At 36.9% G+C, this 15689-nt stretch overlaps 2 protein-coding genes across 8 annotated transcripts in view; both read left to right on the top strand.

Moving 5' to 3' along the window:
* LOC107592619 (clustered mitochondria protein homolog) overlaps window positions 1-8610 on the top strand; it is a 29059-nt gene extending 20449 nt beyond the window's left edge. For 5 of the 6 annotated variants that reach the window (XM_016282152.1, XM_016282153.1, XM_016282151.1 and 2 more), the window contains 11 exons: window positions 1249-1493; window positions 1580-1664; window positions 1753-1906; window positions 1988-2127; window positions 3327-3407; window positions 3533-3658; window positions 3855-3976; window positions 4066-4159; window positions 4555-4689; window positions 4777-4850; window positions 5966-8610. In XM_016282152.1, coding sequence (XP_016137638.1) covers window positions 1249-1493; window positions 1580-1664; window positions 1753-1906; window positions 1988-2127; window positions 3327-3407; window positions 3533-3658; window positions 3855-3976; window positions 4066-4159; window positions 4555-4689; window positions 4777-4850; window positions 5966-6092 — 1383 coding nt within the window. In that variant the 3' untranslated portion in view covers window positions 6093-8610. The remainder of the gene's footprint in view (window positions 1-1248; window positions 1494-1579; window positions 1665-1752; window positions 1907-1987; window positions 2128-3326; window positions 3408-3532; window positions 3659-3854; window positions 3977-4065; window positions 4160-4554; window positions 4690-4776; window positions 4851-5965) is intronic. The other variant, XR_001610004.1, reaches the window with a different exon arrangement.
* An 841-nt stretch (window positions 8611-9451) lies between these two features.
* Window positions 9452-15689, top strand: part of LOC107592620 (lissencephaly-1 homolog A) — a 47564-nt gene continuing 41326 nt past the window's right edge. The window contains exon 1 of one of the 2 annotated variants that reach the window (XM_016282156.1): window positions 9452-9654. The gene's annotated coding sequence lies outside the window, so the exon portion shown is untranslated. Of the gene's footprint in view, window positions 9655-9818; window positions 9843-15689 lie in introns of those variants that run through there. The other variant, XM_016282158.1, reaches the window with a different exon arrangement.

The following is a 15689-nucleotide window of genomic DNA, read 5'->3' as shown; positions in this document are numbered from 1 at the left end:
ACATTGACACACACACAAAGAAAAACAAGTAGATAGAATAGAAAAAATAGAAAGCTAGTGTTTGTTTGTTTTTTGTTGTTGTTTTTTAAATAAAAAAGAAGATAAATATAGATAAAGTAGAATTTAAATGGAATGGAAAGTGTTAGAGTTAGAGGGTCAAATAAAGGAGTCAGATGCACCTCTCCCGCATTGACTTCCGCACGTCACACGCGTATGATCGCGGGCGCGATTTGGAATCACAAACTTGTCTGCATTTGAGTCTTCAAGGCATTTTGAGGACACAACATCGTCAAGTAAGTAAATTTAACGAATGTTACAGTATCCACTGTAGTTGTCCGCTAGTAAAAACAGTTTTATCAGTCATTATCCGTGTACGAACCAGCGCAAACAGATAATGTTACCTCACGAAGTTAGCCATCAGTCTCCTTGCTTGCGTTGAGCATACCAGCTTATTTCTGGTTCAAACACATATGGCTTAATTAAACCAATATTTCCACTTGCCATTGGCATTGTATCGCATTTACTACAGTTCAGTGGATCAGGAGGCGCTGACTCATGGCCATTTGCGTATTCATAGATCCGCGTACAGTAAATGAGGCAAGGGTGTAGAGTTACATTCAAGCTATTTTAAGGCATGACAATTATTTTCACAACAAAATACATTTAAATGTCATTTTGATGATCAAAGATTAGTTTTAAAGGATAAAATGTTTGACTACAGGGGGGCTTTAAAGCAAATTTTTTAGCAGCAATTACTCCAGTCTTCAGTGTCACATGATCCTTCAGAAATAATGCTAATATGCTGATTTGGTGCTCAAGAAACATTTCTTACTATTATCAATGTTTAAAACCATTGTACTGCTTAATATTTTGTGGAAACTGAAACAGTATTTTCAGGATCCTTTAATGAATGGGAAGTTCAAAAGAACAGCATTCATTTGAAATAAATATTAAACATTTTTTAAATATTATAAATGTATTTACTGTCCCTTTTGATCAATTTAATGCATCCTTGCTAAAAAAAAAAAAGAATTTCTTTCTTACTGACCCAAACCTGGTGTACCTTACTATGGAAATGAAGGATTCCCATATCTATTTACCATGGTATTATTTAGATGTTGTATAGCCATTAAACACTTCCAAAAAGAAAACATTGGCAATACCTTTTGAATTTTTGCTTTTTAGTAGCTGTTGATTGTTTTAATAGAGGCATTAACCTTTGTTAATGTTTGTGCTTGTGATTTTCAGGGTGTGGAGCTCTCTGCTTTATCCGCTGCCGTGAGCCACTTCCTGAACTGCCTCTTGAGCTCTTTCCCAGATGCCGTGGCTCACCTCCCTGCGGATGAGCTGGTGTCCCGCAGAAAGAGTCGTAAGAGACGTAACCGGGTCCCTGGTGGAGGGGACAACACAACATGGGCCAGTCTGACACCTAGTGAGCTGTGGAAGAACATTAACTCTGAGGCACAGAGCTACTATCACTTCAGTCTACAATGGTGGGAACTAGTTCAAACAAACTCCAAGCATTTCATTAGCCTGGTGTGTCCAAGGACTAATGGTGTTGTGCTTTTATGTTTCACAGTGAAAGTGTGGACCAAGCAGTGGAGAAGTACGGCTTGCAGAAGATCACCCTGCTGAGGGAGATATCACTCAAGACGGGCGTTCAGGTAGTGCTCTTATCGATCTCGCTTCTTGTCACTGAGGTGCTTCGTAAGGCCTGTAGCGACAAGGCTGTCCTTTGTGCTTCCCCTGTAGATCTTGATAAAGGAGTACAACTTCGACAGTCGCCATAAGCCGGCCTTCACCGAGGAGGACATCCTGAACATCTTCCCCGTCGTTAAGCACGTCAACCCCAAAGCCTCTGATGCCTTCCATTTCTTCCAAAGCGGGCAGGCCAAGGTTCAGCAAGGTACATTAAAACACATCCCTATCAATGAAATTTCCCATAAGATGGTTTTGGAATGCTGATTGATGTGTGTTCTGTTCAAAGGCTTCCTAAAGGAGGGCTGTGAGCTCATCAACGAGGCCTTGAACCTCTTCAACAATGTGTATGGAGCCATGCATGTGGAGATCTGTGCCTGTTTGCGCCTTCTGGCGCGACTCAACTACATCATGGGTGATCATCCTGAGGTACATCCTAAAAACAGTCAAATGTTTGGTTACAAATGACTAAATTTGTTTCTAATTATTTTAAAAACCTTTTGATCTTATGCTTTAGCTAAATTATTGGTTTGACGAATTTATGCTATTGTTCAAAAGTCTGGTGCCAGTAAGATTTTCTTTTAGTTTTTTTCAAGAAATTAATACGTTTTTGCTCAGCATGGACACAGCACAGAAATTTATTAATTTTCAAATTTCCTTTTTCTAAATGCTCTTCTCTTGAACTTTCTATAAATCTTAAAAAAATTAATCAAGGTTTCCACAAAAATATTAAGCTGAACAAGACAGCCGGCCAGTAAAGCTTGGACTAATAATCACTTTTCTCATTCCCTTGAAGGAATTGCCATGATTGCCGGATCACAATACATTTCCACTACAAGAATGCTGAGTAACAGCTCATCTGAATGTTAGAGAGTTTAAAGATCAGAAGACGTGAGCTGATTATCACTAACTTGAAATTACAGTGTAGTAGCACATTATTATAAAGCATGATGTGTCATTCCAGACACTGAAATTAATTAATGTTTCTGTTGTGAAATTAATATATGTAGACACTGCTATTCAATAGACTGAGGGCTGTAAGATAAAAAAAAAAGGAAATTAATGCTTTTATTCAGAAAGAATGCATTCAATAGATCAAATATGACATTAAAGACATCATTTTACAAAAGTTTATTTTTTATTTCAAGTAAATGCTCTTTCTAATTTTGTATTCAAAGAATAAAAAAATAAAAAAAAGTCACAGCTTCCACAAAAATATTAAGCAGCACAACTGTTTTCAACATTGATAATAACAAGCAATGTTTCTTGAGTAGCAAATCAGCAGATTAGAATGATGACACTGAAGACTGGAGTAATGGCTGCTGAAAATTCAGCTTTTCATCATATGAATAAATTACATTATGGTTTTACTGTAAATTTGACAGTATTTTTTTTATCAAATAAATATATCCTTGAGACTAGTTGCTAAAACATTAAACCATATTTTAAAAAATTTAAACCACAAAAAATTTAAACAACTAAATTAAATTATTTTGAAATGGGTGCAAAAAAAATCAGCTAACAAGTCCTCAGCATACATGTGAACTATTTTTTTCCCCCTCCTCACTGTATAATTTCCATACTACTTCCATTTATTTCATCACAAGATTTTCCCCCCTCTTATCAAGGCTCTGAGCAATCAGCAGAAGGCTGTCCTGATGAGTGAGAGAGTGCTGGGTATTGAACACCCCAACACTATTCAAGAATATGTAAGCATCTACATCATTTTCTGCTGCCTGCTCAGAAAATGTACAAATATTCTACTATAAACTACAAATGAATATACTAAATGAACTTCAAACTAGTTTCTGTGAACTGTAAATCTTCTCCACAGATGCACTTAGCTCTGTACTGCTTTGCCAATGGCCACCTGTCCACTGCCCTGAAGCTGCTGTACCGCGCTCGCTACCTCATGCTCGTGGTGTGTGGGGAGGACCATCCAGAAATGGCTCTGCTCGATGTAAGCCTTTGGTGCAGAACCTATACTCATCCTTAGTTTTGCAAAGAACTAAACAGAGTGTACTGAGTGTCACTGACTATCACGTTGACTTAAACCCTGAAAGGCTGACGAGAGGAAATTCAATTCCTGTAGTCACTTCAGTTGAGGCTTATGGAGCAAAGCCAACCTCTCACTGTGATCTTTCTCTCTGACGTAGAGTAATATTGGTCTGGTGCTTCATGGTGTGATGGAGTATGACCTGTCTCTGCGGTTCCTGGAAAACGCCCTGGCCATCAATTCCAAATACCATGGCCCACGATCCCTGAAAGTAGCTCTCAGGTACATACACCTGACTACACACTAGTTCAAATCATTGGTGTCGTATGCAGTCAAAATAAGTACTAACATTCATCTCTGTTCTTCTGCAGTCATCACCTGGTGGCCAGAGTATATGAGAGCAAGGCTGAGTTCCGCTCTGCCCTGCAGCATGAGAAGGAGGGTTATACCATATACAAGAACCAGGTACAACCAACCATTCATGTATATCGGATTTGCTATTCAATGTTGATTGAACCTGCTAAAATGTTTAATGATACATTAAGTTACTGTTGTCAATAGTGCAACAATGTATGAAGTCACTTTCAAATCGAGAATCTTCTGTTGGTCAGTGTGGCGAATTCATGTGACCAACTTGAAACCCATGCGAAATCTGTTTTGGAGAATGTTTCACCCTCACACAAAATTTCTGATTGTGTATATTCCCATTGAAATGACTGGATTTTACCCGTGAAATATACAAATACAAAGGCTTTATATATAAATACAAGGCTGATTTTAATAAGGAGGTTGTAGTACACTAACGTATAGAATAGTATTATAATAAGTGTTAATGCAAACACAATGTACTTGTGTTTAAGGTTGGTGAAGCTCATGAGAAGACGAAGGAGAGCTCAGAGTACCTGAAGTACCTCACGCAGCAGGCTGTGGCTCTACAGAGAACCATGAATGAGATCTACAAGAATGGATCCAACGCTAGCATAATGCCTCTCAAGGTCAGTCACACCTCAGCTGCTCTGAAAATGTTGTTAAATGATCTTGCCAGGATGTGTGTTGATTGCTTATTTTGTTTGTCTCTGTAGTTTACAGCACCAAGCATGGCCAGTGTTCTGGAACAGCTTAATATCATCAATGGCATCATCTTTATTCCCCTCAGGTGAGCAAAGGTTTACACCATTTTGTTTTAGCCAGCCAAGTTATATTTTTTGTCTTTTGGTTAAATATGTCTTAAATATTTAGTCATGTCAGTTCTTCAATTGAATGTTTCATTTGACCAGGATTGGCATGGCATGTTATTTTATTTGACAAAAACCTTTGAACTTTAACCAACCATTTAAAAAAAAAAATTTTTTATTAGTGTAAACATAAAATATTCACCAGTATAACCAAAACACGATATGGGAATTAACTGTCCTTTTTAAGCAATTAATGTGAAAACCTGGGCTTAGATAATGAAGAATTAGCTACTTAAAAAAAATAAAAATAAATTTTTTTTTTATATATATATATATATATATATATATATATAGATTATATTATATTAGGTTAGATGTTGTATGTAGTATAATATGCAAAGATATAGCATTGCATAAATAGGTTTCTCTGCTTATAATGTGTCTTACAAACTCTTGCAATTTAAAGACAAAATAATATTTATATATAAATACAAGCCTGATTTATTAATAATATATGTGGTTAATACTTTATATACTTGTAATGAAGTATTACCTACATATATTGTATTATAATATAATATAATTTTTCGATTCTATTATTCTATTCTATATTCTATTAATTCTGTTCTTCTCTACATACACATTTTCCAACTTATTTAATAAATATCTTGCAGTGGTATTTTTTTCATCAACAGTATATTATAGTTTAAATATTAATATAGGTAACACTTTATTTTAAGGTGTCCTTGTTACACGTTACATGTACTTACTATTACAATAACAGTTAATTATGCATAATTGCATGCAAGTAAATAACCCTAATCCTAACCCTAACCATATAGTAAGTACATGTAGTTAATTAATATTACTCAGCACTTAAATGTATAATTACACTGTAACAAGGACACCTTAAAATAAAGTGTAACCTAACCTTAATATATACCATTTATATATATATTTTTTTTTTTTTAACTGCTTGGTGAACAAATATTTTGTCAGGAATTCTTATAATTCAGAGAGATATGTATGTATATCATGATATAATTCCGACTGTAAGTTGTAAAAACTAAATTCACACTATTGATTCTTCACACAGCCAAAAGGACCTGGAGAATCTGAAGGCCGAGGTGCAAAGACGGCAGCTGATGCAGAATTCTGGGAAAATCGAGGAACAGCAGGCCGGTCAGTTAGAGCTGGATGACAAGCTGCCTGTGGATGATTAACAACTCCATCCATGCAGCCCCTCTCCATACGAGGAGGACACGATGCAGCAGCCATCTGTTTGAACCCGTGGACCTGAGAACTGCGCTGTCTAATCTAACTAATTCACTTTGAATATAATGGGGTGGGGAGAACCAGGAACAGGAGACAGTACAGAAAAATGTACAGAGTGTAGTTTGTAGCTATAAAGAGAATGAAAGCAGTTTTACATGTGCAATTCAACAACACGAGCCCTCGAGTTCTACCAGAGGAAGCAGATAGAATGTGAGTTTGCACAGATGAGGGTGGAGATGACCAAGGATGACCATGACATTTTATACCAGAGCCTTATCCATCCGCCATCCCCATCTCTTTCCTTCTCATCTGAGCCCAGGATAACCACAATCCGTCCCAAACCAACCCACGTGTGTAGAGAGATCCTAAAAACACACATCTCTATCTGAAACTCAGGTGATTTCTACACCGCGCACCAGAAGAGAGATGTTCACCGTTCAGTTCAACAGAGATAGACATACAAGAATCTTGGGCTTAAGAATGTAAACTCTATAGGTCTAGTCTCAGGACCGAATGTTAGTATTGTCACATACGTTTTTTCTGTGCTCTCCTTGGCTGCTGCCTTTAGACAAAACCGGATCGATGCAACTTTACAGATGCGAGTTCTCAACCAATGATTTTAGATCGGTGGCGTCTGTAAAACAAGGAATCTTTTTGTAAAAGAACATGAGAAGCCATTTGATCTTTCATGTAAACGTTAATTTAAGCCATGTCTGTTTTATAGAAATACATTGGGAAGCTGTATAAAGCTTTGTCATTGGGGTTAGACAGGTACTTGATTCATTTTGATTGAAATACTGATTTAAAATGTCCATCTTGAATTAGACTGTTGTGTTAACTCTTTTTCACTTTAAAAGTGTGTATGTGTGCATGTTAATGTATGTATGTCTCTTTATGGTTGTCCATGCTGGCGCAGAAATTGATTCAGAGGATTCCTCCAGAGCTGCTGCAACAGAATAATATCATGATGATATTTTTATACATACATCATTGATAACAGATGGACTCGTGCAACCTGTTAAGATGATGATGGTGAAAAAGTGCTACTAATATTGTGGTTTTCAAGATCTGATCAGTATTTTCTCTAGAATATTTTAGCACAAGGTTCAGGAACCTGTGAGACTCATGTTTTGTTCCTCCCTAGAGGTATTTTTTGCACTTTCCAGTGCCGGGTTTTTGTGTGGTCTCATATAGGACCACCAAAAGAGGAATAAGATGGGCTGCTTCGCTGCAACTTACCAAAAAAAAAAAAAGATCAAGGATGATGTGTTTGCTTGTGTACATGCTGTACTGTGTGTGTGTGTGTCCTGCAAATGTTGTGCTCAAACTGTATGAAGCAATATGCTGGAACTAAGTGCACCTTGGATTATGCACATGGATGCAACAAAACTGCTAGCTTGGTTGTATTTCCCTATAAAACAAAAACTACAGTTTTTAAAAATTGGTTTGACTATGAAAAGTGGTGGGGAAAAAGCGATGTAACTGGTAGTTGATATTTATGAACAATAATATGTAATTATGTGTGAGATTTGAGCCTGTTTAAGCTTATATAAGTCAAAAGATTGGGCAACTGTATTTCTTTTATATCTGCGTAATCATTTATTGATGGATTTTGCAATCCGAAAGCTTGGATGTTGGACAGAAATCATTGAAAATCTACTTCAGTACCCTTAGGTGCCACATGGATGTGCTGTAGTCAATATATTAACTCTCATAATGGACATAAACTCCATTTTTGATGAATTGCGTTAGAATACATGAACTAGGTTTGAATCAAAACGTTGAATCTGGAGTTCAATAGGATCTTAAATATTTTTGGTGATGGTGATGGTGATAGCTTAGTGGTTAAAGTTCTAAGTTTTGGAACAGATGCATCACAAGTTCAATGTGGAGTAAGCGTGACCTTTGAACTGAAGGGTTAATGAGAAAATCCTGTTTCTAGTTTGTCCTTGAGCCAGGCACTTAATCTCAGGTTTCTCCTGGGCTTTGGTATATAAAAAAATAAGTAACCAATCTGCAGTTAAGAATGCTAAATATGATCTCAATTGAATGTACTCAAGCTTCCATAGTTGCACATCTCATAGTGAACAAACCAGTGGATTCAAACAGTGTTTTAAATTTAACCACAAAAGGTAATTTTCATAATAATAACCAAATCTGTGTTCATGTTATGTAGCAAAGCAACATGTCAATTCAAGATTTCAATAACTGCTTGCATGACAAACCAATATGATGTAATCTAGATGTGTAGTATTTTTAGAAAGGTTTGGGTTTTATTGACAACAAAGATGCAGAAATAAAATAGCAGTTATTTTTGTTAATTTTACTTTTTGGATTATAATCTTTAATTTGAAAGAATGTCTTCCTCGGTATAATATTCTTCAAATTTCAGTTTAATCACAAATGTGAATTGTTTCTGTGTGAAAAGACAAAGAAATTGAATTTTTAAATTTTAAAATCGTTGGGGGGAAAAATGTCAAGTAATTTTTGCCCATTTAAACACGCTCGTAATTTAAATATCACAATTAAGACACCCGTTACCCTCAGTCTGCAGCACATTGTTACATTTGCTCTAATATATACATAGAGCAATATACAGTGCTCCGTCTCAGTGTCATCTGGTGTTGAACAAACATATAATTTTGTATTCTATGGATACAAAGTGTATATCTGTGGATTTCGTTCTTTATTTTTTTGTGATTCTTCTGTTTTGGACATGAAATATTTGTCATGCCCTTTGTGTGTCTGTTTTGGTTTCTTTAATGAGTGGTACCTTAATGTAAATTCTTCTGAACAGTCTAATTATTTTTGGTCCGATTATCCTTTTGTATTAAAATGAATAAAGAAACTAGAAAACAACATGTGATTACATTCATTTAAATATTGTCTATACTGTGTCTAAACAAAACATTTACACTTTGTTTTCAAAGAGTTAACAAATGGACTCATTGTCTACAGTTTTAGAGGCACTAACGTTTTTAGTTATGTCGTGTATAAACTTGATGAAGACTATAACAACTAGTAGACATACATATTTTGCTTCAGGTGACTAAAAAGTTCACTCAAAGCCTGAAAAATGTAAACTGGTTTGTGCACCTGACATGAGCATGACACGGGTGTTGTTTAGACTCCAGCTGAGACTCAAATAGAGGCCATGCGCTCTGATTGTACCCAGATTAAAGCCATTAATGTGGCTCATGTGAGAAATTAGTTTTCACGGTCCGTTTTTGAAGTCATCTGCAATACTAGGTGTTGAGGTGAATATTTATTCAAGAAACGCCCACAGTATTTGAAAGGAGGGTGTGAGATTGAAGGGCGTGAGCGCCTCCGCCCGCTGAAGTCAGCCCATGCGCGCTCCAGTGCCGTGTAGAGTCTGTATGTAGAGGCGAATGCGGCGCTGCAAGGAGGCAGACCCCGAGACTTCAGCCACCTTTTCAACACTAAAAAAACACCGATTTCATTCCTTACCAGCGTCTTCTGAGGAATAACATCAGGTGCTGTCTGTGTAGGGTAAGAACAGCCCATTTGTGTCTCTCTTTGCGGTTATGTTAGATAAAAATCGCCGGTCGAAGTGTTGTTGTAGCTGTAATTTTTGTGCCTCCTTTTCTCCGTGTCTCAAAATGGCGGACGCGGCCGTTGGAGAAATACTTCAGCTTGTTTTTTCTCCTTTAGTCGTGAATATATCGACGGCACCACGGGTGTGTATTCTGTGAACGTTATCGCTATAAATATACGAAATGATCCCGCTCCGGTCTGTAGTTTTTGCGGTTCGTTAGAGGTGTATGTTGTCGGCAATTCAACACGTCGTTTCATCAAATGTCATGTTAGCTAGCAACAGTTGGCTAACGCCCGTGTCAACACATACCTCTATTTTATCATCTGTACATGTTACATTCAAGGCTGACCTTGCCGTGTGCACTTCCGTTGGGGTAAATAGAGAAAAATTAAATAATTAAAATGGTCATTTTTGCAGCATACCGGTTGAGAATAAGGATAATGAGGACTGTGTTTCAAAACCTAGTGAACTTCCAACCTAGACAGCATATTTGGAGTTGGATATAATCAATAAGTAGTAACCTGACATGTTTAGTATTCAAACGAGCTTCAAAATAATCAAACAACTTCTCAAAACACGATGATGGTTCGACCTGGACAGCATATTTGTTCGTTTACTTCAAGGTTATGAAACATAACCGAGGTTTTTGACAGTTATTTAGCTCGTTTGCATATAAAATATGCTGTCATTAGGGACGAGCTGGTCTCATATGTAGGTCAGCTGATTCTTTGCGTGCAGACCCGATACTTCTCTGATCGTTGGGACTCTGATCATGATCTGTCACGATGTGATTATCACTGCAGTAAATGTGGCCGTCTTTCCAGCCCAACGATGTAGCCAGCAATTAATGTACTAATTTAATGACTGCTCACCGCATAACTAACAGCATCTTGCATGCAAATGTAAACATGCCGAAAAGGCAAGCTTGTGCATGTTGCTTATCAAAGTGTGAATGCTTTGAATAAATGTGGTACCTTGTGTGCTTTGGACGTTCTCTAATCATTATGGTTTAAGATATTGTGCCAAGTTTGCTGTACACTCCCTCTAGTTGTTTGACAGGCGTCATGGATGGTTGCTGATGATTGCAAGCATGTTGTAGATTGGATTCACTGAACAGCGTAATTTATCTACGTTAAGACTTTTTGAATGCTGGTAACATTAAAGTCTCTTATGCCAAATTTACATTGCAAAGATGGCACAGAAGTGCATCCGAAGTGGCATTTAGGTGTCTTTACACAGACTGTGTAATGCTGCTTGGAGGTGGCTTAAATGCCTTTACACTCCAAGTACAACTGTATACTTTGTCACTGGGAGCTGAGGTGTGTGTGAGCAGGCATAATTTAGTCTGGCTTTAATGCAGCATTGTGAGCAGGCATAGAGCAGTCAGCTGTGTAAAGGTGCCTTAATTCTCATAAAGTCAGCATTTGTTTGATCAAAATATAGTAAAGATAATGATGCAGGTTAAATACCAGTTTTTTTATTTGAATATATATTAAAATGTACATTATTCCTGTGTTGGCATAGTTTAAATTCAGCAGTCACATGATCCTTTAGAAATCCTTCTAATGTGCCATTTTTGGTGCTCAGGAAACCTTTATTATCAATGTTGAAAACATTTGTGCTGCTTAATATATTTGTGGAAACCGTGATACTTTTTTTTCCTGAACTCTTTGAATAGGGCATTAGAAAGCAATTTGTTTGAAATTAAAAGATCTGTAAAATTATAAATGTCTTTACTGTCACATTTGATCTATTGAATGCATTCTTGCTGAATAAAATTATTAATTTATAAAAAAATCAAATCTTACAGCCCCCAGGGTTTTGAATAGCAGTGTCTATATTAATAGTTTCACTCAGAAATATTAATTTCACATGGCATGACACATCATGCTTTATAATAATGTGCTGCTACATTGTGATCTCAAGTTAGTGAAATTCAGCTCACGTCTTCTGATCTTTTAAACTCTCTGCCATTCAGATGAGCTGTTACTCAGCATTCTTGTAGTGGAAATGTACTGTGATGGTAATCATGGCAATTCCATCAAGGGAATGAGAAAAGTGATTTTTAGTCCAAGCTTTATTGGCCGGCTGTCTTTACCAGCTTGCACAATTCCACGAAGAGGGATGTTTCCTTTTTGCCATCTGTCTTAAGCTAAAGAAACTATTGAAATGACAGACTCGCAGGACTGTTTTTGGGTTCAAGATGCATGGGAAATGCTGGTAACAAATTACACTTCTATCAATCAACATTTGTGTTCTATTAATCTATCTAGTCTAGGTGAATATCTCTAATTAGCTTTATACTGATAAACAAACAGTGAAGACCAGAATACAGCAGATGATGCTAGATTTCTTTGTTTCATTCTTTGTCTTAATCACATGCTCTTGTTAGTGCTCAGCGTAGGTCTTTTTTATAGCAGTGATGGATAATCACTACTGGACTGTTTTTGCCTCAGTTGTGTGGTTCAGCTGCAAACAGACGGTTGCTAGAGTCCCCTCCAAACCTTTGGCTGAAATAATGCAGGATAATTGTGTGTTTGTGGAGTTCCAACAGGCAGTTTGTGATGACTGGGATGGAGATGGTGTGGCATGAAGTACTGTTACTCTTGAGTTTGGTTTGTTCACTGGATGTGCGTCTGTAAAATAGAGGTCATAATGCGTTTCAGTGCCAGTGGGGATCAGTAATGCTTTCACCATGGCAACTAAAAGCTCTGATGTTTGATGTGTGAAATGCAGATTTCAAGATGGTGGATCAGTAACATCTTGTCATTGTTTTTGATTCATTCTGTTTACATGCTGAAATGGCCAGGATTATACGTTACAGCTCAGTTTGGTACGAAGTGACTTAGGCCTGCATGTTTGAGTAGGTATATAATTGCAAGAGCTCATTACACTCTTTGTTGCCTGAACTCGCTTTTTTTTTTTTACCCTAATCTAATTTTCAAAGATTCCAGTTAGTGTTGCAGAAGTCCCAAAGCACACTCTCATATGAAATTGAAAACTTGAAGCAACAAATATAGTGGCACTGGTAAATTGGGTCTGCTTGAATTGGATTCCCTCAGCAGCTGTTAATGTTTTGCATGGCAAAGACCGAAAGAGCTACATTACTGTCATTACAGGTCCCATTTCAATAAAAACCGTCAAAAGCAAAGAAGGAATGAGATGGAGAATAAAGAGCTCTTCTTGCTCTTTGCATATCATTCACATTCCTGGCATTTTCTCCTGCTGCCCTTGCTGTTAAAACATCCAGTTAAAAGGGGAAAAGAGGTCTGGCGCACATCACATGTAACGCTGCTAGGATTGGCAAGCCTACTGAGGATGTCATGATATGGTGGTTTGAATTCTGCGTATCTGTATTTTGCAGTGATTATCTGAACCATTGTAATGGCAGGTATGTAGGGTTGAGACGATAGTATCGTGTAGAGCTGTCGCCTGTGGCTGATTTCTTTGACGATAGCAAGATGATTATTATTATTATTATTATAATTATCAGGCTAGTAATACTATTAGGGCTGGATGGTTATTCGAATGTGATTGTCGTGCACATCTTGTCAGTAAAGCCGGTTCTGTGATCAGTAGTAAATCTCCAGCACATGCTTTCAGATGGAGCAGCATTTCGTACACCGAGCCGTAGTTCACTGACAAGGTACGCAAAACTGCTGCTCCATCTGAAAGCATGTGAAAATACCACATTTAATAACATGTTTTTACTCCAAACTCACTCCATATAACGTCAGATGAGATGATGTGGCTTCTTACACAGAATAATGTATGCAACATATTTCATAGTATTCTAAGCGGTGATAAAGGTTATGTCGATTAGCATTTCATTATTATAATACAAATTATAAGATGAAATCAGATAAACCATATATTGGCGTAGTCGTGTGTTTATTAGTCACGTAGATATCATTATATATCGCGATATATTTTTTTCCAATAACGGTGATATGGTTTTTAAACACATTTCCGATATTTCGATATAGCCTTCATTTACCAGTGTTTCCCATACATTGATTTATTTGTGGCGTTTGACTTCATTGAATAAACATGAGCACTGCACGTTTCAAAATCAAAACTTGTCGTGGGTGTTTTATATGAATGTATCTCTGAAGGGAAAGACTGTCTTCAGAAAAGTTTCGATGGCATTTTAATTTTATCTGATAAAGAAGCGTTCATGAGCGGAGCTGATTTGATTACAGCCGTTACTGGAGAAACCGCTAGTTCTACCGCTCTCAAAGCGCCTCCTGCTGGCAGAGAATCAGTTTGCATTTTCAATGAGCCCATCTCCAGCAACATGTCTTCGTTGTTGCTTTTTTTTTTCTCTCTGCAGCAACTCGGAGCACTTTTCATACATTTTATACTGGTTAAAGCACATTTGTTTCAATATATTAGAATAATCAGCCTACACTAGGGGTCGACCGATATGTGTTTTTCAAGGCCGATACCGATTATTACAGATCAAGTAGACCGATAACCGATATATATGTCAGGTGTAAAAATGAAAATTAATGTCAAAATTAAGAATAACAAGGGCTCTGACAAAAACTGCCTTCCCTGGTGTTGGTTGAGTGTAGTACTCCCACAGTAAACTCTTTATTTTTGGCAAACAAAGGGTTTATTATTAAAATTAAAACATGGAAGAAATAACATATTGTGTGATTATTCTTTTAAACAAAAGTTGTAATAATTGTTGCAGTAGAGTAGTCAGGGGTTGAAGCAAAAAAAAAAAACTCGGCCAAACCCCATTCCACAGCCATACCTGTCACACACCCAGTTTAAGAGTGCTCAGTGTTTTTCTTCTTGTAATCAGGAGCGCTTGTCCTCCTAATTAAAAAAATTAAGAAGCACCTTCTGATCAATAATCAAAAATTAGCCTTCCTAATACGAGGTGACATGTGACTCCTTAAAGTGACTTACAGGGGTATTTTCTTTTTACCTTTGCAATGGCATCCTTTTCATCTGTCATTCAAAATGTATGTTTATAAGCTTTTTAAAATGTCTATTAAAATAAAAATAAGAAGTAGAATAAGACAAATAAGTTAACAATCATATGAAATTAGTATTAATAAAAAATCAATTTGTACTACAGAGGGTGCACAGAAGAACACAAAAGTGGCTTGTAGGTACTTTTCAGACGTTTAATGAAGCTCAGAGGTAATTAAATTCATAAATTCATGTGGAGATTAATGTTTTAAATATAAAATTTTGAATACAGAAATATTAAATGATTTAAATAACTGAAATTATACCTAAAAATGAAACTAAAACCACCAGCAGGTGGCGGGAAGTCAATGATTTTGTCACTGAATCATTCATTCAATTGATTCGTCTGAACGGCTTGTTCATTCAGGAATGGCGCAAGTGACTCTTTATAAATGGGTAATCATGAATCACTGACTCACTAGATTCGTTCAAAAACACACTTTCATTTGAATGAAACTGCTGTGTTTGCTTTTAGAGATGCACAACGGCTGAGCTGTTACTTTATTTGGAACTATTTTCGTTGATGAAATAGAGCAAAATCAGGCCTTGTTTATTGAACTGTTGTATTAAATCAATATCACATTTGCAAACTCCTTTAACAATTATTAAAATCTGTCACTCTCCTTATCGCGATCTGTGGGTGCACAGAAAATGAGAGCGTGCGAGTGAGTTCTCAAAACTCAAAAGCACGTGCAAATGATAAGTTCCGTCATCTTTCATCGCGTTATAAACGAGGAACCTGCGGGAATGAGTAGAATTATTATTATTAATAGCAATCCCGCGCTGAAATTCAAGTCCTGCTCTGTGTTCTCTGCTAATAACCCGTGAATGATGTGAGCATTATGTTGTCAGTGAGAAGTTGCAGCTGTGGCGGGGAGGATTTTTGGTGTGCTGGTGTTCTGACAAATAATGCTACCTATCAGATTATGCTACCAACAAATTGTCAGAACACCGGCAGAACAACAACAATGTGCTACATGTTTCTTTTCCCCTCATTTTTTTT

This window comes from Sinocyclocheilus grahami, unplaced genomic scaffold, assembly GCF_001515645.1.
Source record: "Sinocyclocheilus grahami isolate Dianchi unplaced genomic scaffold, SAMN03320097.WGS_v1.1 scaffold155.1, whole genome shotgun sequence".
NCBI classification, from domain to species: domain Eukaryota; kingdom Metazoa; phylum Chordata; class Actinopteri; order Cypriniformes; family Cyprinidae; genus Sinocyclocheilus; species Sinocyclocheilus grahami.
Note: the sequence above shows the minus strand (reverse complement) of the source record. Positions and strands in the feature narration are given on the sequence as shown.